The sequence below is a fragment of the Microcebus murinus genome, chromosome 10 (assembly GCF_040939455.1).
Source record: "Microcebus murinus isolate Inina chromosome 10, M.murinus_Inina_mat1.0, whole genome shotgun sequence".
Lineage (NCBI taxonomy): Eukaryota > Metazoa > Chordata > Mammalia > Primates > Cheirogaleidae > Microcebus > Microcebus murinus.
This window is the reverse complement of record NC_134113.1, coordinates 7,181,578-7,202,367: the sequence shown is the minus strand read 5'-3', so window position 1 is coordinate 7,202,367 and position 20,790 is coordinate 7,181,578. Positions and strand designations below refer to the sequence as shown.

The 20,790-nt window shown below is 49.9% G+C and overlaps 2 protein-coding genes across 3 annotated transcripts in view; both read left to right on the top strand.

Moving 5' to 3' along the window:
* Positions 1-2,876, top strand: part of MEI1 (meiotic double-stranded break formation protein 1) — a 76,177-nt gene extending 73,301 nt beyond the window's left edge. Inside the window, exons 32-33 of the mRNA XM_076007829.1 lie at positions 1,610-1,714; positions 2,810-2,876. Of these exons, the coding sequence (XP_075863944.1) occupies positions 1,610-1,714; positions 2,810-2,876 (172 nt within the window). The remainder of the gene's footprint in view (positions 1-1,609; positions 1,715-2,809) is intronic.
* CCDC134 (coiled-coil domain containing 134) lies at positions 1,565-20,441 on the top strand. Of its 2 annotated transcripts, XM_012741776.3 has the most exons (8): positions 1,565-1,714; positions 4,297-4,388; positions 6,645-6,763; positions 8,486-8,607; positions 8,815-8,899; positions 11,093-11,274; positions 11,580-11,651; positions 19,845-20,441. In XM_012741776.3, the coding sequence occupies exons 3-8, from the start codon at positions 6,661-6,663 to the stop codon at positions 19,968-19,970; spliced, it is 690 nt and encodes a 229-aa protein (XP_012597230.1). In that variant the 5' UTR covers positions 1,565-1,714; positions 4,297-4,388; positions 6,645-6,660; the 3' UTR covers positions 19,971-20,441. The 2 variants fall into 2 exon arrangements, with proteins under 2 accessions (XP_012597230.1, XP_012597229.1); XM_012741775.3 differs by lacking the exon at positions 4,297-4,388 and having other exon boundaries at positions 1,566-1,714.
* The last annotated feature ends 349 nt before the right edge of the window (positions 20,442-20,790 follow it).

Below are 20,790 nucleotides of genomic sequence, written 5' to 3'. Positions count from 1 at the left end.
CATGCAGGATAGGTGCTTCCTCCCCATCCACAGGGGCTGCCTCCCTGGCTCTCCTCCTTGCCCCTTCTATGGGACAGTTCCCCATTGTATAGCAACTATCTAGCCCAGTTGTTCAGGTCCCAATTTAGAATTCATCCCACTATTGTTAGGAACACTTCTGAGCTTGTCTGATCATTCTTGCCTTTTGGGGGCTCTGGAAGTGTGATTCCCCCAAGGTTGGCCCCACCTCTCTGCTGTTCTCCTTTCATATTTTGCTGCCAGCTGTCTGGGAGGGGTAGCTGTATCCCTGTCCCACATCAGAGACTGACCCTTAGAACTTGAAGGTCCAGAAAGGGAGAACTGAAACCTGGAGACAAGTTGGGAAATGGATGACAATTGAAGCCATTCATCTGGAGCCATTTACTCTCCATTGTTGAAATGCAATCAGTAAATAAAATGGAACACTCACATTGCCAGCGTGGGCTCTCCAAAAACATTTCACTCTGGATTCATCTTGTCTCCCTCGCGTTGGTTTCTCTGCCAGTTGGATAACAGATTGTTTTAGCAAGGGACTGACAGCCTCCTCAGAGAAGGAGAGGGGGGACGGCGTTTGTTCTGGCAGCACTGGAGGAGTGCCTGCTGGGTGCCTCAGTTGTACACCAGTCAGGCCGTCCAGGGGATTGAAGGGGCAAAGAAAGGGCCCGCGGCTGGGGCTGCTGTGATCCAAATGCTCTGGGAGGCACTTTTGCTGCCTCACCTCACGTCGAGGTGGAGAGGTATAGTTCCCAGGCAAGGAAGGTCAAATTCTTCTCAGCCCTTGCGGCCTCAGCCCTTCCCAGGCTACAGTAGGTCCCCTCTGTACCTTTCCCTCACCGCCCTCCTCAGCCTGCATTTAAATGCCCACGGGAGCAGTTCTTACTTAATGTCCGTCTCCGCTCGGCACCTGGAACGCATTCTGCGCTCCACCTCTGTGCCTGCTCAGTTCGGAGCTCAGCCCAGCCCGGGCCTCCAGCTCCCTTCCCGCCTGGCAGGGCCCCGTGCCCCGAACTGGACACGCCGCCCGCCTCCTCGGATCGGGCTGTCCTGACCCTGCGCAAAACTGGGGCTGAACTCGCTCCCAACGAACCGACGAACTTGGTTTCGAAGTTGGTAGATCGGAGGGGCGAGCAGGGGTGCCCGAACTCCGCACTGCAGGCTCTGCTGGGTCCTTAAGAAAAAAAGTGCTAGTCACTACTCACCTAACTGATCTTGCTAACTGAAGTTTTAAAAATACGGTCATGGATGACACAGTTCCGGGGAGGGCGCGTGGAAGGTGGCCGGGTCGGCCGGCAGGAGCGAGGGCCCCAGTGCGCTGGCGCGCCAGTGAAGTGGGGCGCAGACCCCGCCGGCAGGCTGAGCTTCCTCCAGCCCAACCTGCGTCGCGGGCCACGACCCCGGCACCCATGCGAGCCGCGGCGCAGAGCGAACGGGACCAGGTTCCGCCCACAGCTCCCGAGACACGCGCCAGGGCCCCGTGGGGGGGGGCCGGAAGTGAGGTGGCGAGCCCGGAGGTCGCGGCCCGCGCTCATTGGCCGGGAGCGCGCGGTGGGCGGGGCGGCGCTTGGCGGTCACTAGGCTGCCGCTCGCCCAGCGCTCCGGAGTTGGCTGCCTTTGCTGTTTGCCTGGTGGTCGACCCTCGAGCCGTGCTGCACGTCCAGAGCCTGCCCGTCCACACTTTCCCGCACCGCCGGACCAGGTAGGTGGTGGCGGAGGTGCCGGGCTGCAGGTCCCTCCTGGGAAGGGAGGTGCGGGGACCGAGGGTCTCCAGCCTGCTACAGGGTGGGAAGGGAGTTTCGTGGACGCGAACGCCTCTTTTTCCTTGAAAAAAGACTTGCTCCTTCCTGGAGCCCCGAAGGCTCGGGGCAACAACCTAGGCCCGCGACCCTGGGGAGCCGGCTTGGGGCCCGCCACCCCCAGTCACCTCTGCAGCGTAAGTTCGGAGTTTCATGCTGAGCCGGAAAGAGCTCTGGGGACGCTCAGGGCGGGAGCGGAATTGAGAGGCTGAAAGAGTGGGTGTAACAGTAGAGAAAACAGGGCCCACTCCCCACCCCAAAATCTGCTTTTTGGCTTTCATTTCCCACTTCTCCCCTGCTGCACTCATTGCTGGCTGTCTGATGCTCTCCTTTGTCTCCCAAGTTTTGCACTAGGTTCTGGTTCCCTTGAGTCTGGAGCAGGACGGTGGAAAGTAGGGGATCCTGGGCGAACTTGAACTACTCTTTCTCTAGGCTTCAGTTGTCTCATTTGTGGGAAGTGGAGCGTTTTCCAGATGACCTCTGTGTCCTGCCATTGTCTATAACTGAGCAACTCTCTACTGGGACATGTAGACATGTAGTAGATCAGGACCATCCCTGATCTGAGGTAGCCTGTGCACATTTAGAAAGAGACTGGGGGCCGGGCGCGGTGGCTCACGCATGTAATCCTAGAACTCTGGGAGGCCGAGGCATGAGGATCGCTTGAGCTCAGGAGTTTGAGACCAGTCTGAACAAAATTGAGACCATGTCTCTACTAAAAATAGAAAAGATTCTCTGGGTGTGGTGACGCAGGCCTGTAGTTCCAGTTGCAGGGGAGGCTGAGGCAGGAGGGTCCGTTGAGCCCAGGGGTGTGAGGTTGCAGTGAGCTATTATGAGGCTGCTGCACTCTAGCCAGGGCAACAGAGTAAGACACTGCCTTAAGAAAAGAAAAAAATAGAAGGAGACAGGAGACAGAGCACTGGACTTACAGCCAGACTGTTGGTTCAGCCTGGGAATAACTGTATGACTTTGGGCAGTCACCTCACTTTTCTGTGCCTTAGTTTCCACATTGTTAAAATTGAGCAGCTGTCATCTGAGTGTGGGGCCGCCTCTGACTACTTTATGTAATGTTGCATCTGACAGTCTCCTTCTCATCCTTCTGTGCTTGCATTACAAGTTTATTGATAATCTCTTAGTACCCTGAGTGCAGAGATTTTTGTTTGTCTTATTTATTGCTGTATTCTGACCTCTAGAACAGTACCTTGAACATGGTAGGCACTGTCAACTTAAATAACCAACAGAGAGGCAGACTCACTAAAAGAATATAACTTTTCTGGGGGAGTAGACATTGCAATGGGAATATGCATGCCATAGTAAGCTACATACATATTTGGGGAGGTAAAGGAAAACAAAGATTTTAAAAGGAAAAGTGAGGAGTATTACATAATTATTTTGAGATAGTTACACAGATCAATAACCAGGCTGGTACCAATCTAAGGTTGGACACGCAGTTGCTGGGCTTTGCAGAAGTTTTATTTATTTATTTAAGTGTAAGATTGCAGTGGCCTTTGTGCAGGGTTGTGGCTTTTGCAGTTTTTGTGATAGTTCTTATCAGCCATTTGTGCATGAGAACCCTCCCTTCATAACCTTCCCTGGCTTTATTTATCAGGGTTTAACATAAGTGACTCTGTTTTGACTCTTGACAACTTTTACATTTCTCTCTTTCTCCCTTTTGGTCAGTATCTTTCTCCAAAAGCATCACTAAGCAATCATCCTATAGTTAGATTTTTTTTTTGGCATATTATGGGGGTACAGATTTTAAGGTTTCAATAAATGACCATTTCCCCCCCTCCCCCCTATAGTTAGATTTTGATTGTCCCTCAGTACTGGGATAAACGTATGCTGGGTTGTTGGTCTGGTCCCATGTTGGAGGAAGTGATTGGTGACTAGGAGTCATTGTCAGAACTCATTTAGCCACATTTGAGCAACAAGGGAGGTTTGGAGTGAGTAGCTCTCAGGCTAAGTCTACCTCGAGTCTGTTAAGTTCAAGTTTCCTCTGTTCCATAGGCATTGGCTATCATCTCGAAGTGCTGAGTCAGCATTATTCTGTTAGGGGTTGTACTTCTGCAGCTATTTAACAAGTAACAGATGCAAAATTTTAAAAGGAAAATATGAAGTAAAATTAATAGTAATATGATAATCTCAGTTTGTATAATAGTTTTGAGCTATAAACCTAAGCTTAAAGGAAACCAGTTGAATAAATCAAGTGTCCATGAGGAATTAGGTGAGACCTGTTGTAACCCTGAGGTCTGTTTCCTTATTTTGTGTATGTGGGTCTCAACATTTTCAGAGGAACTTAATCAGGTATAGCATGTAGTAATAGCAATAGCACAGACATTTCCTTATTTAACCAATAAATGATAGAGAACAAATTTATCATCTGGTAGCCCATGACTGGGTTTTGAATTAAAGCAGAGAGTGAGCAAAAGTTGTATTAGGGATGTTGCCAAAGTCACGCAGTAGGTGGACTAAAGGATCTTTTTCTTAGGTCAGGTTCTGTCAAGTTTGCAGCAGAAGCTACTGATGGTGAAGTTTCAATTACACCATTATCCTGCCAGGTGAAGAAAGGCAGTGAGAGGGGTAAGAGTCTTATAATGATATGGAGTCTTGTTTTGACATCTTGGAAAAAACTGTCTACAGTGATAAGCCATCAACTTCTTATCCTGGTTTGCAGTTTGAATATCTCTGGTTGTGCAATTGGGAGGTTTGGTGAACTTTCTGTGTGACTCATACATTAGACTCAAGGCTTATCCCTCAAAATTAATCTAGCTTCAGCTTATAGGGCTTCAGGAACAGAGCAGTTCCCATTTTTATTTTATGGAATAAAGTTGGAGCAGAGAAGTCAAAAATAATTCAAGATCTACTCCAGTCTACAGATAGATAATAACTCAAAAACAATGCACAGACCTACAATCTAATAATAGGTGTATTAAAGCTTTTCTTTAGGAATGTAATATTTTCTCTTTACATTGATCACAGAGGAATATCAGATTTAAAAACCTCTTAAGGCTAGGAAGCAAAAGAAGGCAGACTTTAGATTTTACTTATAATCTTAAGGTTCCTGGATCTGCCAGGAAGTGACAATTTTTACTTACCGTAAGGCTGGGAATCCTTGAAGCCAGGCTTTCTATGCACATTCTCAAATACATATTCCAGTCAAAGCCACAATAATACAACCAATGTTGTTAGTTGTATCCTATCATAAAGAGAGAGCAGGCCAGGCAAGGTGGCTCACGCCTGTAATACTAGCACTCTGGGAGGCCGACCAGGGAGGATCGCTCAAGGTCAGGAGATCCAAACCAGCCTGAGTAAGAGCGAGACCCCGTCTCTACTAAAAATAGAAAGAAATAATTGGCCAACTAAAAATATATAGAAAAAATTAGCCAGACATGGTGACATGTGCCTGTAGTCCCAGCTACCCAGGAGGCTGAGGCAGTAGGATCTCTTGAGCCCAGGACTTTGAGGTTGCTATGAGCTAGGCTGAGGCCATGGCACTCTAGCCTGGGCAAAAGAGTGAGACCCTGTCTCAAAAAAGAGATTAAAAAAAAAAGTACAGAATCAAATTACACTAGAGGAAAACATTGCTTTTCTAGGCCTTCAGATGGAACATTTCAGTGCCAGGCTATAACGACAGAGTTAAAACCAGAGAAAAAAGTTATAGAAGCTGATGGAAAAATTAAAAGAATTATTGGCCAGGCGTGGTGGCTCACGCCTGTAATCCTAGCACTCTGGGAGGCCAAGGCGGGTCCCTTGAGTTCAGGAGTTCAAGACCAGCCTGAGCAAGAGCGAGACCCCTTCTCTACTAAAAAAATAGAAAGAAATTAGCTGGACAACTAAAATATATATATATATATATATATATATGTATATATGTATATATGTATGTATATAATTAGTTGGGCATGGTGGTGCATGCCTGTAGTCCCAGCTATTTGGGAGGCTGAGGCAGAAGGATTGCTTGAGCCCAAAGTTTGAGGTTGCTGTGAGCTAGACTGACACCGCGGCACTCTAGCCCAGGCAACACAGTGAGACTCTATCTCAAAAAAAATAAAAATTATCATACGCCAGTCAAGCAAAAAACATGTACCTTCCCAAGGAGAGAAAGAGGAAGAGTAGAAGGCAATGATGTATTACCTTCAAATCAAGTGAACTTTCACAGTACCCAGTACATAATTGTGCAGCGTTGCCTGAATGGAACAGGTGTTGCATGTGGTGCCGTGGTTGCAAAGTGAGTGCGTAGCATTCCTCCTACCCCAAGACTGCCCTGCTTCCCTTCCCTTCAACCTTCTTCCTTTCTGATGACAGAAGTCAGGGAAGGAGGAAACCCCAGAAGTTTCACATCTGCTTTGTCTGCTTGGGCTTCCTTGACTGAATACCTTCCTGGGCGGCCAGGATAGGGTGTTCCCCTCCTTCCCCAGTCACAGTGCTTTACCCAGACCTCCCTCCTTGCAGCAGGGAGGTGACCTCCTTATCCTGGTTTTATAGGTGAGGAAGCTGAGGCTCAGAGAGACTGAGCAATTTGCCCAAGGTCCCACAGTCAGGGACAGGGGCAGGGTTTCAGCCCAAAGCTCTGAATGCTGACTCCTGTGCTCTAAGCATCCCTGTGTTGCAAACATTTATCTTCCTTCCTCCCTCCTACCCTCCTGTGCGTCTTTATTGTATGCCTGCTGGTCACATGCCCTGGGCTAGGGGCTGGAGCTGCAGGGCTTCCCAAAGCTGGGTTCTTGGTATTTGGAGACGGTGCCGTCCAGGGGAAGTTGCCGTTCACCTGCACTCTGCATTTCATGTCGCACCAACCTCTGGGTCTCATTCCTTTTCTTTGGGTTACTCCTCTAGCTCCAGCATCTTGGATATGGACCTTCTTCACTTCCTGGCCTTCCTCTTTGTCCTGCTGCTCTCTGGGACGGGAGCCACAGGCACACTGAGGACCTCCCTGGACCCAAGCCTGGAGATCTGTATCCTTTGGGGTTGGGGTTAATGAGCTTTCTCTGAGGAGGTCTATAAATGATGTCTGTCTATACCTAAAACCCCTTGAGGCAGAGGTCCCCAACCTATGGTGAGTTGTATAATTATTTCATTATATATTACAATGTAATAATAATAAAAATAAAGTGCACAATAAATGTAATGCACTTGAATCATCGCAAAACCATCTTTCCCCTCCCCGGTGCATGGAAAAATTGTCTTTCATGAAAACGGTCCCTGGTGCCTGGAGGGATTCGAGGGACAGGCAGGCCCAACTGGTGGGAAAGGGGGAAAAAAGGTGAGGTTTTCTAGTAAGACCTTGAACATGTCAATGCTCTCCTGAGCCTCAGTTTCCCCATATGTTAAATGGAGATGGCAGGGCACATCTCTATGGCTTCAAAAGCTTGGTGAGGACTGTACATGTGCCAGCACCTTGTGGCCAAGACCCTGGGCAGAGACTCAGGAATTCTGGATGACTGGCTCATCTCTACCTGTTGGACTGGGCCACCTTATCAGGCCTTGGGGATGCAAAGAGGAGTCAGGACTAGTCCCTGGTTTTGAGTAGTCTACACGCCTGGGGGGAAAAGCCCAAATGATGGTTGTGCTCTGATGGACCCAGGAGGGCTCAGGGGAAACACTGTGCTGTGGATTTTGAACCAGGTCTTGAAAGAGTAGAAACTCCTAGAGTAGGTGAGGGACATACCAGGCAGAGGGTACAATGTGAACAGAGAGGTGGAGGTTCTGGAACAGTGAATGTTTGTGAGAGATGGCAGAAAACCACAGTGAAGGAAAGGCAGGAGCCAGGTTCTGGAGGTGTGGGATTCTGGAGGTGTGGGATTCTGTGTGAACTGGACGAATGATTCATTGCAGGGGCTGTATACTTCTCAGATAGTTTGGTCCTTTTCTGGGAGGTCTCAGCCATGGGCATCTATGGCCCTTGCAGATACTTGCTGATCAGGACCACTGGGTTGTCCAGGCAGGGCTATTTGTACCAGACCCCGCCCCCCCCCCTTTTTTTTTTTTTTTTTTTTTTTTGAGACAGAGTCTCACTTTGTTGCCCAGGCTAGAGTGAGTGCCATGGCGTCAGCCTGGCTCACAGCAACCTCAAACTCCGGGGCTCAGCGATCCTACTGCCTCAGCCTCCCGAGTAGCTGGGACTACAGGCATGCGCCACCAGGCCCGGCTAATTTTTTGTATATATATTTTTAGTTGGTCAATTAATTTATTTCTATTTTTGGTAGAGACGGGGTCTCGCTCAGGCTGGTTTCGAACTCCTGACCTTGAGCAATCCGCCCGCCTCGGCCTCCCAAAGTGCTAGGATTACAGGCATGAGCCACCACGCCCGGCCCCCCCTTTTTTTTTTTTGAGACAGAGTCTCACTCTGTTGCCTGGGCTAGAGTGCCGTGGCATCACAGCAACCTCACAGCAACCTCAAACTCCTGGGCTCAAGTGATCCTTCTGCCTCAGCCTCCCAAGTAGCTGGGACTACGGGCATGCACCACCATGCCCGGCTACTTTTTTCTATATATTTTTAGTTGTCCAATTAATTTCTTTCTATTTTTAGTAGAGACGGGGTCTTGCTCTTGCTCAGGCTGGTTTTGAACTCCTGACCTTGAGCAATCCGCCCGCCTCGGCCTCCCAGAGTGCTAGGATTACAGGCGTGAGCCACCGCACCTGGCCTGGTGCCAGCCCCTTAACTTAATGCTGTCCAGACAAGAAGATGTTTGAGGTGAAGCGGCGGGAGCAGCTGTTGGCACTGAAGAACCTGGTACAGCTGAATGATGTCCACCAGCAGTACAAGATTCTTGACGTCATGCTCAAGGGGCTCTTTAAGGTGTGTGCAGGCAGGGGGGCAGCTCACAGCAGTCCTGGTCCTTGATCTGGGCACTGATGGATGAGTAGGAGTTCCCTATGGGGATTGGTGTTCAATGAGGGGGTTGCTGCATGCACAAAAGAGTTGAAGTGGGGTTTAAGTAAATGGGATGGGACCAGTCTATGATGGGCTCTGCAAAGCCACTCAGCCCAGGTGGGGTTCCCCCAGGTGCTGGAGGACTCCCGGACAGTGCTCATTGCTGCCAATGTGCTCCCAGATGGGCCCTTCCCCCAGGATGAGAAGCTGAAGGATGGTATGGTCTTCCACACCCCACCCTCTCCTCTCCACCACCCTTATCTTCTCTAGCTGCTCATTCTCCTGTTCTTGTCACTCTTTTTTCCTCCCTGGAAGTACCCTCTTGTGGCACCTTCCAGGTGGTCCCCTCAGATGGATGGGCATTTAGTCTGTGGTTCTCCAAACTTTTCTAGGCTTCAGATCCAGTTTCTGTGCCTCTGACACAGTTGTTCCCTTGTGCTGTCCTGTGCTTGGGGCAGGGGGACCAGGAGGACCCTCTGTGCACTACCACTCCAGAGGCCCGGACAGGGTCAGTTGGTCACCACCCCTGACCCTTCTGGTAGAGAAGGCAAGAGTTCTTCCCATGTAAAGAAAAAAACAAAACTGAGGCTTGTCAGAATGGTTGAGCCAGTGCGGCAGTTGCCAGCACTCTTTGCCACTTTTCTAATGTCTTAAGTCCTTTTTTAGACAAGGTGGGAATAACACATATAAATAAGGTGAAAGAATGTTTTGTGTCTCTCCATTCTCTTCCAAGAATCTCTCTTCAGGGGTGATAATCCTGCCCCCGTTACCTGGCTACATTTTAATATTAACAATTCTTAGATTACACTGTCTGAGAGAGGATGGCAGCATCCCTCATATATTGAATGGTGGACACTTTATACATATCTACTCTAATCTCCACGACAACTATGGGGAAGGCACTGTTTCCTCCATTTTCCAGATGAAAAAGGACAAGTGATTTGCCCTGATTCTTCCTTCTGAACCAAGCTGACTCCTGATTTCTTTGAGGTTCAAGATTATTCTGAAGCCCAGGGGTCCCTTCCTGACATGTCTCAGACCCAACCTGACATATCTCTGGAGTCTGCTTATCTCTCTGGGTGGCCTGGCCAGTGCTGGTGAGGGCTGGCTGGGCCTTCTGAAGGGCTGGCTCCAGCAGGGACCGCCTCTGGAGCTGTGTATACAGTTAGTGTGTACAGTTACGTCTTCATGTTAACCTGGGTCTGGGGCCCTTGCTACCATGATGGCCACATGATCCATGGTGAGCAGGTATTTGCAAACCTAACCCCAAAGGCTGAGGGAGCTTAGAGGCCAAAGAAAGAGGCTGACAAATCTAGTTTCTCAGAAAGAAATATTTAGTAGGGACTTACAAGCAGAAGCAGTATCTCAGGCAGCCGTGAAGCAGTGGATCTCCACACCCACTCTCCAGAAAATAATCCTTTATATAGCAGGCTTGTTTTGTTAAAACGTGTAGGTGGTCACATCTCAGACTTTCTTGTGAAGCGTGTGACCACTGGGGAGGTTAGATGAACATCTTTATGAGGCATTATCTATGTTATAAGCATTGCCTTGCTGCAGAATACCTTGTTATGCAGGGGTCAGACATTAGTCATCACGGCATTTTTGCTTCTTGATGGCGTCACTCTTGCTATGCAACAGGCTGCTTCCCTGCAACACGCTGACAAAACTCAGTCTACACTGACCTGCTGACCAGCAGAAACACATTAGTGGGAAAATTGAAGAAATTCCAATAAGATCTGTACATTAGTTAATAGTATGATACTGCTGTTAATTTCCCAGTTTGTTTGTATAAAATGATAACATTAGAGGAAGCCAAGTCAATGAATTTTGTGTTGTATTCTGTAGGTCTGAAATAATTTCAAAATAAGAACTTAAGAAGCACTTAAAATGAAATAAAATGGAAAAAATATCAAAGAAAAACCCTGGCCTGGTTTTCTAACAGACCTGTTAGACCTGACCCCTCTCAGACACTCTGGCTGTGTTGAGCCCAGTCTGCACAGTTGGGTCCCAGGTCTAGGGAGTTCAGGAAAGGCTCATGGGGTGCATCAGCATCCGCGTGCAAAACAACACACAGCTCTCTGATCCCCCAGCAAAGGAAGCTAAGCAGCAAAATGTGCCTTTGGACAGGTGGACCTGGGTTTGCAGCTCAGAGTTGCCACTCACTAGAGTCTCAGTGCCCCATCTGTGAAATGGGAACAGCAGTCACATCTCCCTCTAAAAGTAGTTATGAGGATTCAGTGAGCTGGTAGACATAAGGCCCTTAGCTCACATTGCACATGTGATTGGCAGTCTGTGGTTAGTGGGTGCTGTTCCCTTCTCTGTTTTGTGGGTTTGGTGGGTGCTTCTATTCTCTGGAGGAGGTCAAGGGCAGGGCATCTGCCCTGGCCACTCATCAGGGTCCTCTCACCAGCTTTCTCCCACGTGGTGGAGAACACGGCCTTCTTCGGCGATGTGGTGCTGCGCTTCCCGAGGATTGTGCACCACTACTTTGACCACAACTCCAACTGGAACCTCCTCATCCGCTGGGGCATCAGCTTCTGCAACCAGACGGGCGTCTTCGACCAGGGACCCCACTCGCCCATCCTTAGCCTGGTAAGGACCAGGGCGTAGGAAGTCCGGGAGCCCTCTGTCTGGTGGTGGGCCAGGAGCCTCACATCTGCCTTCAGTTGGGCCTGAATGCCAGTGCTTGGTTGTGTTTTCTTTGTTGAGTTTCAGGGCACCATGGACCATAGAGGCCCCATTTCAAGGGGCTCTGTGCTGACCTGGGTCCCTTGGGGTCATCCCCTGGCCCACATCTGCCCAAGCCTAAGACCTGGGGTCCTGCATGGAGGGAGTGGCTCTCTGGGGAGCAGGAGGTGGGAGAAGGCAGGGGATGACCAGCTTTTCCTCATCTGCAGATGTCCCAGGAGCTGGGGATCAGTGAGAAAGATTCCGACTTCCAGAACCCATATAAAATAGACCGCACAGAGGTGAGCTGCCGGGGTCTATGCCTATGTCTGCTTTGTCTCTGCTGGGCCATAGGAGGCTGGAGGCCTTGGGTGGCTTTGGGCTTGGAGCCAGACATGCCTGGGTCTGGGTCCAGAAACCATCACTCACTCCCTGGAGCCTTTGGAACAAATCACTGCTTCTTGACTTAGCCTCAGGCTCCCTGTCTATACAAGGGGTATAGACCCCAGCAGTCACAAGGCTGTGAACACACCCATCCCAGCACAGAATAGGCACCCCACTTCATGGTAGTGTCAGGACAGCCAGGGGAGGTCCACTCTCTTCCCTGCCCTTGAGCATCTGAGCACCTTCTGGGCTTCTATCCTGCACTCTTGCATACACTCTCATTCTAAGGGGCTAAAGTGGGCTCTGAGGGCTAGAGGCTGCAGTTTGGGATGAAAGATAGGGACACATACAGTAGAGGGGGAAAGGGTCAGAGGTGGTGGGGCAGGAAGAAAGGGCTGCATGGTGGCTGGAGGTCTGGCCTTGTCAAATCACAGGCTGGCCCCTGGTGTGTGTGTAGGGGGGTGTTTGGTCTGTGAGGGGTCTAGGATTTTACAGTGCTTACAGGCCCTCAAGCCATCCTGCTACTGTTTCATAGACACTGACACAGGTCAGAGACATCAGACTTTATTACAACAAAAGTGGTAGCCGGACTGGTGGCCCACTTGTGTTGGTTTGCCTTGTTGCCCAAGTTCCACAGCAGCAACACAGAGGGGCCCAGGTGGATGCTGTGCGTGCAGTGGGTTTGTTTGCATCACAGCTAGAAACCGCTGAGCTTGGGACATTCACCATTTTTATAGTGAACAGAAGCAAACTTGCTCTTTGTTTGGGAGAAGACATTACCCAGCCTTCCAGGCGGCTTACTCTGAACACAATCCTGAGATATGGCCCAGGTAAAGAGTGGGCTTTACCTTTTTGGTTTACCCAGCAAGAACATGCAGGGATGCTCAGGGCTGTGGCTGATTGCCTACCCTACTTGGTTTAACTCAAATTTTCACATGAATATGCTATTCAGTCTGGTTAATCTGACTACCAATCTGTTACCTGTTACCACCTACATAAGAAAGTTTAGATTGACCTGCCAATCTTTGATGTTATTGCCACTAATTACAGGGGTATAGATGGGCCCAAGCAACCCTCATCCCCCACAGGGAGAGATTCCATGGCCCATTCTCTCCCACGTGTTGCACTTGATTTGGGTCACCAAATTAACAATTTTTGACTGAGTCCTAGCTTAAGCCTTAGTTGCCCTACATGGCATAATCCAAGGCTACTGAGGCATCAAGAGAAGCTGATGAATTTATATCAGTCAGCTTGAAGCAAGTCATGCTGGCCAGCGTGCACAGGGTCACTGTTGGCAGCCACCTTTGACGTTAGGCGCAGCAGAAAAGTTCACTGCTGGCACTTCCTTGTGAGTTTTCATATCATGTGGACTGGATCGACACACCCAGCAGCTGGCCACATTGACCGCCGCAGCTGCCACGAGGCTTAGGTAGACCACTAGGATTGTTTTGCCAACTGGCAGTGATGGCTCTTAGGGCAAAGAGAACACTAATTGTTCCCCACACTTTCTGGGATCTAAGGCATTCCTGTCCAGGTGCCAGGATTATTGCTATAAAATCTGTGTGTTCCATCCCATCACCAATAATTTCACTTTTTCTCCAGTCATTTCCTGCTCTCACCTGGACCTTTCATTCAGAAGTGTGAGGTATGATTGGGACCAGGATATTTTTATGGATTTATAGAGACCTGTTATGTCTCCTGTCTTTGCCCACATGGGCCACTGCAAGGGGATCAGCAAGTAGTATATTCGACCAAGTGGTCGCAATCCTCATGATCTTGGGCCGTGCCACTCCACTCAGAGGCTCAGGTGGTGGAACCAGAAATAGTCCTCTACTCTGTGCCAGTCCTTGGTGGTGGGTGTGTTGCCATGTCTAGTGCAGTGATACACTTAGGTGGCTATATGTGCGATGATACACTAGGTGCAATGATACACTTAGGTGATGCGGATGGCATAGGCTTGATCAGCAATTTGATTCCAGTTGATCCCATCAGAGAATGAGCCTTACTACGGGCATCTAAATGAGTGACCTGGACTGTCTGGTTTGTAGCCACAATTTGTTTCTACTGTTTGTGGCCCCAAAGAGGGGTGAGTGTCTTGATCTGCCAGTTTGTAGTCTTCGGGTGGCTAGGACACCGACAACAGTGAGCAGGAGGAATATAACATGCCTGGTTGTTAGGAGTGTTGTGTAGGCAAGTGTGATGGTGTTTAATTCAGGTCATTATCTAACTGGCCTTTATGGCTGTTAGTCTTCCAGCATTGTCACTGGGGCTGGATGGCTGCTGCTGCCCATAGATACCCGTGTTCCCAAAACCACTGCCAGGTTTCATGTCTCACTAGGAGGATTCACAGGACTCAGTATACAGTCGCATTCATGGCTGTGATGTACTACAGAGAAAGGATACAAAGCAAAATCATCCAAGGGAAAAGGTACAGAGGACAAAGTCTAGGGAAACCAGGCACAGCTTCTAGAGTCCTCTCCAGTAGAGTCACACAGTATGTGTTTAATTCTCCCAGGAACTAGTTGAGACAACATACGTAAAATGTTGTATACCAGCCAAGTTCTTTAGAGACCTAAAGCTCTGGATTTCACTGGGAGCTGGTCATGTGGGCACTTTCTACCTAACTTGTATCAGCATTGCAAACTCCCAGAATGAAAGCAGGTATTCAGCATAAACCATACTGTTTGCACAGTTAGGCACAGTGAACCACTCTTATCAGTTAGGGTGGTGGGAGCCCTCCTGAAATGCAAGTTCCAAGACACCAAGCTAAGGCTAGCCTTTGAAGCTGGCCTTTCAAAGGATAGTTGTCAGGCTGACTATGCTAACTCTTTTCTCTACAACACCATTACCTTTATTTATTTATTTAAATAAAATCTCTGTTTTGTTTTGTTTTTTTTTCCTTGTGCACATATCCTTGGTAACACCATTAGCTTTAACTTAGCTGAACTACAGTGGACCAGGCCTGAATATTTAGGGAAACTTCTGAATCAAGGGCCATATTGAGCCAGTGGCTTTCATTTATGTGGCTGAATGGGGGATATGGTTTTCCCCACTGGGGTAGCTGCTACCCCTTCATGCAGAACTGAGATGACACATCCTTCAAGCTTGCTTGCTGCAATCGTAACCCTGATAAATGACCCAGGTCAAGAACAGTTGGGGCCTTGCATTCTTGGTATACACAGCAAGAAAACATGGGGTACACTCAAGGCCATGGCAGGTTGCCTTTCCCAAGAAGGGGTCACCCACGGAGAAGGATTTTTTCCTATGATGCTGGCTGGCTCTTTTCACCCTGCAGGTCATGCATGCTTCACTTACACAGGAGGAGGGTGAGAACATGGGTGCCAGGACAACTTGAATCTAGTTTCATTATAATGTGCTCTACTTGGACATACCCATAGCAACAGTGTACTTCCTTTACTTCTCATTGGCTGGGGACAGTTCTGAGATTTAGTCACTTTTTTATATTCATTGTGGACCTGTCCAGTAGCAGCAGGCCCAGGTTTGTATGAGCTCCCCTCATACACTCTGTCCATGCCGGTGAGTGTTCTGGGAGTCCTCTCTTCTGTAGGAGCCATCACTAGAGCCAACTGGTAATTAGGCTGTGTCCTGGGGGCTGTCCCTGTCCCTGCTGTTCAGATGCTCACAGTCTGATGGGGGAGGCAGCAGGAAAATGCAGTCCCAATCCAGCATGGTCACTGTCCCAGTGGAGAGGGAAGCATAGTGAGTTGTGGGACCCCTGAGGGGGGAGCCTAGCCCAGCCTCAGCAGGCAGGCAGTGGAGGCTGTGGGATGAGTAAGTTGCTGGTGGACCAGCAGAAGGAGGGCCTTTCAGCAGAGGGACGAGGTTGTGCAAAGGCTGAGATGCATAGCACGTGAGTTCACTAAGCATTTAGTGAGCATCTGTTGAATCCCAGCCCCTGGGGAAGCAGTCTTGCCCTGCTCTCCTGGGAGTGGCATTCTAACTGAGGAAGACAGAGAGTCAATTAAAAAACTTAATATGGTAGGTGGTAACATGGGCTGTGGAGAAAAAAAGCAGGAGAATGTGGTTAAGGAATGCCCAGTAAGGTGGGAGTAGAGTTGCTGTTTCACGTGGCTTGGGCGTAGCCTTACTGAAGAGATCTGAAGGAAGTGAGCTAGCTGTGTATCCCAGGGAAGAACATTCCAGGCTGAAGGAGCAGCAAGTGCAAAGGCTCTGAACTGAGAGCAAATGGCAGAGGGTGAAGGGGGTGGTGAGAAGAAGAGGGCAGAGTTGTAGGCCAGATCCTGAGACCCTCAGAGGTCTTTGCAAGGGCTGTGGCGTTTGCTGAGAGAGACCGGGAGAGCAGGCTGAGGGGCTCTGGCTTAGCACTTTCAAAGGATCACCTGTATGCCATGAGGAACATGGTGGGGCCAGGGTGGAAGCAGGGCACAGGTGAGGACACTGCTGTGCTCGTCTGTTAGGGAGTCGATGGTGGCTTGAACCAGGGTGGCAACAGCAGAGCTGGTGAGTGATGGAGCCAGGATTCAAATGCAGGCGGTCTGCCTCCTGAGCCATGCTCTTGACCTCTGTGCTGTGTTGACCATCAGCATGATGACCTGGCCCAGGCCAGTCAGGTACTGTTGGGGATGGCCAGGGGAGACTTCTGGAGGAGACATCTAAGCTAGACTTGAGGGATGAATAGGTGTTGCCAGGCCTAGGTGGGGAAGGGAGCAGGGAAAGAAAGGGCATGTTTCTCTTCTGACCCAACTAGGTTTGGGCTGAACCTAGTTGGGGGAAGGCTGGAAGGGCTGAGATCTCTTGACCTGCCCTTCCCTAGCCAGAGTCAGAGAGTGGGGTCCTCTGTGGCCTGGGGCATCTCCCAGCTCCCCTTCTTCAGTGGATCAGGATTCAATCACAGAGACAGGAGCAGAGTGTGGTGGGGGAGGCACTGGGCAGGGAAGTGGGAGGCCTGGGGGCAGGGCTCCTAGTTGGGCCTAGTGCTGTGTGACTTACCCTCTGTGGGCCACACATCTGTGATTCCTCCTATCTTTTAGAGGCTTGACCCAGTCTAACCCGGCAGGTAGATTACTCCACAAGGTGGAGCTCTTGGTTTGTTTTTAATGGTTACCTTGGTCAAACATTTGTCATATTTGCCCTAAGAACAAAAAAAAGCATGTTTGTAACGTAACAATCTGAGTTTTGGGCACAGTAAGTCCTCATTTAATGTTGTTCATAGGTTCTCGGAAACTGTGCCTTTAAGCGAAATAATGTGTAATAAAGCCAATTTTTTTGTAGGCTGGCTAATTGATGTAAGCAAGAGTTAAGTTCCTATAGCATATTTCTGGTCATAAAAACTTCTAAATAAGGCCAGGTGTGGTGGCTAATGCCTGTAATCCTAGCACTCTCAGAGGCTGAGGCAGGAGGATTGCTCAAGGTCAGGAGTTTGAAACCAGCCTGAGCAAGAGTGAGACCCCCTAGTAGTGAGTCTCTACTAAAAATAGCAACAAATTAATTGGCCAACTAATACATTGAGGCTGGGCGTGGTGGCTCACACCTGTATTCCTAGCACTCTGGGAGGCCAAGGCGGGTGGATTGCTTGAAGTCAGGAGTTTGAAACCAGCCTGAGCAAGATCGAGACCCCGTCTCTACTATAAATAGAAATAAATTAATTGGCCAACTAATATATATAGGAAAAAAAATTAGCCGGGCGTGGTGGCACATGCCTGTAGTCCCAGCTACTTGGGAGGCTGAGGCAGGAGGATTGCTTGAGTCCAGGAGATTGAGGTTGCTGTGAGCTAGGCTGATGCCATGGCATTCATTCTAGCCTGGGCAACAAAGTGAAACTCTGTCTCAAAAAAATAAAAATAAATAAAAATAAAATACATTGAAAAAATTAGCTGGGCATAGTGACACATGCCTATAGTCCCAGCTACTCGGGAGGCTGAGGCAGGAGGATTGCTTGAGCCCAGGAGTCTGAGGTTGCTGTGAGCCAGGCTGACACCAGGGCACTGTAGCCGGGGCAACAGAGTGAGGCTCTGCCTCAAAACAAACAAACAAACAACAACAAAAAAAACACTTCTAAATAAAGACAAACACTTATTAAACATTGAAATAAATGTGAAATATACATACACTTAAGAGAGATTAATAAAAGCAAATTAAGATAATTATTTACCAAATTATTCCAGTTCAGGGTCACGAGTGGCCAGAGCCTCTCCCAGTAGCTCAGAGCACAAGGTGGGAACCAGCCCTGGGCAGGACGCCATCCCATCACAGGGCACATTTACACAACACATGCACACGCACAGACACTCAGACTGGGACAGTGTAGACGTGCCAGTGTATCTATAAACACATCTTTGGGATGTGGGAGGAAACAAGAGCACCCAGAGAAAACCCATGCAGACAGGAGAACATGCAAACTCCCCACAGAGAGTGGCTGCAGCCAGGAATTGTTTTTTTTCCCTCATCAACATGATAGTGACACAACCTTGAATGAAATGATGTTGTTGGATCTGCTGTACTATATTTCATATTCTAACGTGGCTCACTCAGTCATTAAAAAAACATACTGGGTGCTCTTGAAAAGTCAGGTCGACTAAGCTGAGGGCTTGCGAGCAACACCTGATGACGATCCTCCTGTCACAGGTGCTGTCTTGGGGTGATCACAGCACTGAGAAGGAATTAGCGCAAAGTTGAGAGAGAGAGAGCACCCCACAGAGGAGGCCGGCCTGGCTGGGAGTCAGAACAGTGACGGCTGAGCTGTACCTAATGAGCGGCAGAGGGGCGGGGGCTGGAAAGTGCATTCTGGACCTAGGCCACAGCTGCGCAAAGGCCTGGCAGTGGGAGGAAACTGGGAATCCAAGAGCAGAAAGGTGGGGAGTGAGAGGCAGGAGCGGAGAGGTGGGTAGGGTGGGCCTGCAGATGCACTGGGTGGAACTTTGTCCTGAGAATCCTGGAGAACCATGGAAGGTTTGGATGTTGGAAGGTGACATGACCAGATTTGCGTTTTGAAAAGTTCTAACTGCAGTAAGGAGAATGGCTTGAGAGGGACCAAAGTGGATGTGGAGAGACCTTGGGGGGCTCCTAGAGTCATGCAGCAGAGAGGGAAGGTGGTGATGGGGGTAGAGACAGAGAGAAGTAGGCAGGTTGTGAGAGACTTAGGATTTGAAACGAGCCAGGCCTTGGTGTGGACTCGTGCGGAGGGAGAGGGCGTGCCAGCTGGGCTGGGGGCTCCTCCCTCTGCCCTTCTCGCCTAGACAGGAGAATGGGGCACTGCTGCTCATCAAAATGGAGACTCCGGAGAGGAACTGGGCTTTGGGGAGACAGAACCATGCCAAGTTTGGGGTGCATTTGGAACATCCTAAAGGAGGTGTCAGTTATTTAGATAGGGAGAGGCCAGTTTGAGGGGTAAGTGGCCACATAGGCTAACAAGCTGTGTAGGAGAGCAAAAGGCCTGGGACTGCAGCTGGAGAATGCCACCCCCACCCCCAGAGTTCTTACCCCTGCCACCCCTGCTCACCCTGTGTTCCTGTCTCTTTGTCCCACCTCTTGCTCAGGCCTGCCAATTTGACCTCTGATACACCTATGCCTGCCTGGGCTCCTCACAGAGACTGCAAATTGTTCACAAGTGGCAGCCCGCCTATTGTCTGTGACTCTTCCATATTGTCTGTGACTCTCTCTCGCTGGCCTCCCCCACAACTGCGCTAAAGGTTATGGCAGGTGGCATCCCTGGGGTCTATGATGGTCTCAGCCCCTCTCTCTACCCCCTCACCTTGGGGGAGTCTGGAGGACACTCAACCTGTAGGGGGCAGGCTGCAGCCCTGCAGGAGGCCGTGCTTGTGCTTCCTTATGGAGGACGAAGGGCTGCCTCCTTATTGTTTCTCAGATGCTCTGTGAAGAGTCACACCTCAGCATCTGTCCCTCTGCCTGGAATGCCTTTCTCTTCTCTTACTCTGTTTGCTTGGCAAACTCCTGCTTATCTTTCAAGACCCACTCAGCATTTTTCCCCAAGCCCATTTACTAGCCCCATGTGTGGAGGAAGGCCTGTGTCCAAGCAACCTTGCTGTCACCCCACCCCGCCAGCAGCCTAGCTCAGAGCAGACTCTTTGCTGCTGGCAGACTAAATCAGACCGTTCTGTTCTTCCCTTCAGTTCATTCCCAGTACCGACCCTTTCCAGAAGGCCCTGAGAGAAGAAGAGAAACGTCGGAAGAAAGAGGAGAAGCGGAAAGAGATCCGAAAAGGCCCGAGGATCTCAAGATCCCAGTCTGAGTTGTAGCCTTGGAGCAGCTCCGGGCTCAAGGGCACCAGGAGGAGGCCAGTTGGGAGGAAGAGGAGGAAGAGGAGGCGGCGGTGTGGCTGTGGTGCAGCAGCGTCAGCTGTGGTGGTGAGCACCAGCCACTTCCAGACATGGAGGCTGTTTGCTCAGCCCCCTGGAGCCAGGTCAGCTCCAGCTGAAGGGACTGAACCTGAGAGCTGGATTTCCTCCTAGGGGCCTTCCAGGACACTGTGCTGCAGACAGGACCCTGCAGAGACTGCTGGGGGCGGTGGAGGGATCCTGGCCTGGACCTTCCTGGTGGATTAGGACCACTGGCCGTCTGGCTGTCACTCTTTGTGGGGAAGCAGCAGAACCAGGTTCTGAGCCATGGGTAAAAGTGCCACCCCTGCTGCTGGCCCCACTGTGTCACTCAGCTGCCCCGCACAGGTCCCAGTCCCTCTACAGAGACACAATAAAAGCCAGCAAACCCTTTGGACTGACCAAGGCTGGTGAGGGGACTGAGGGGCCAGGATCCCTTAGGGATGTAGAAACCAGTTTAGAGGCTGTTTCTGCCTCATCAGGAGAAGCCTCAGGCCCTAGCAGGGCAGAAAAACAGGGCTGGCTCAGGCCTCCTATTCCTACCTCAGCATTGTCCTTGACAAAGGATCAGTGTTGTGAAGGGACTTGGAAGTGTCCTGGGAGGGTGTTTAGCCCAAGAAGACCTTGGAGCAATGTGATCTCTGTCCTCAGGTATCTGGGGACAGTCATTGAGCAGGCACAGGAAAGAGTCAACTTGTCCTCTCTGGCAGTGCTAGAGGACACTCGACCTGTAGGTGGGGGC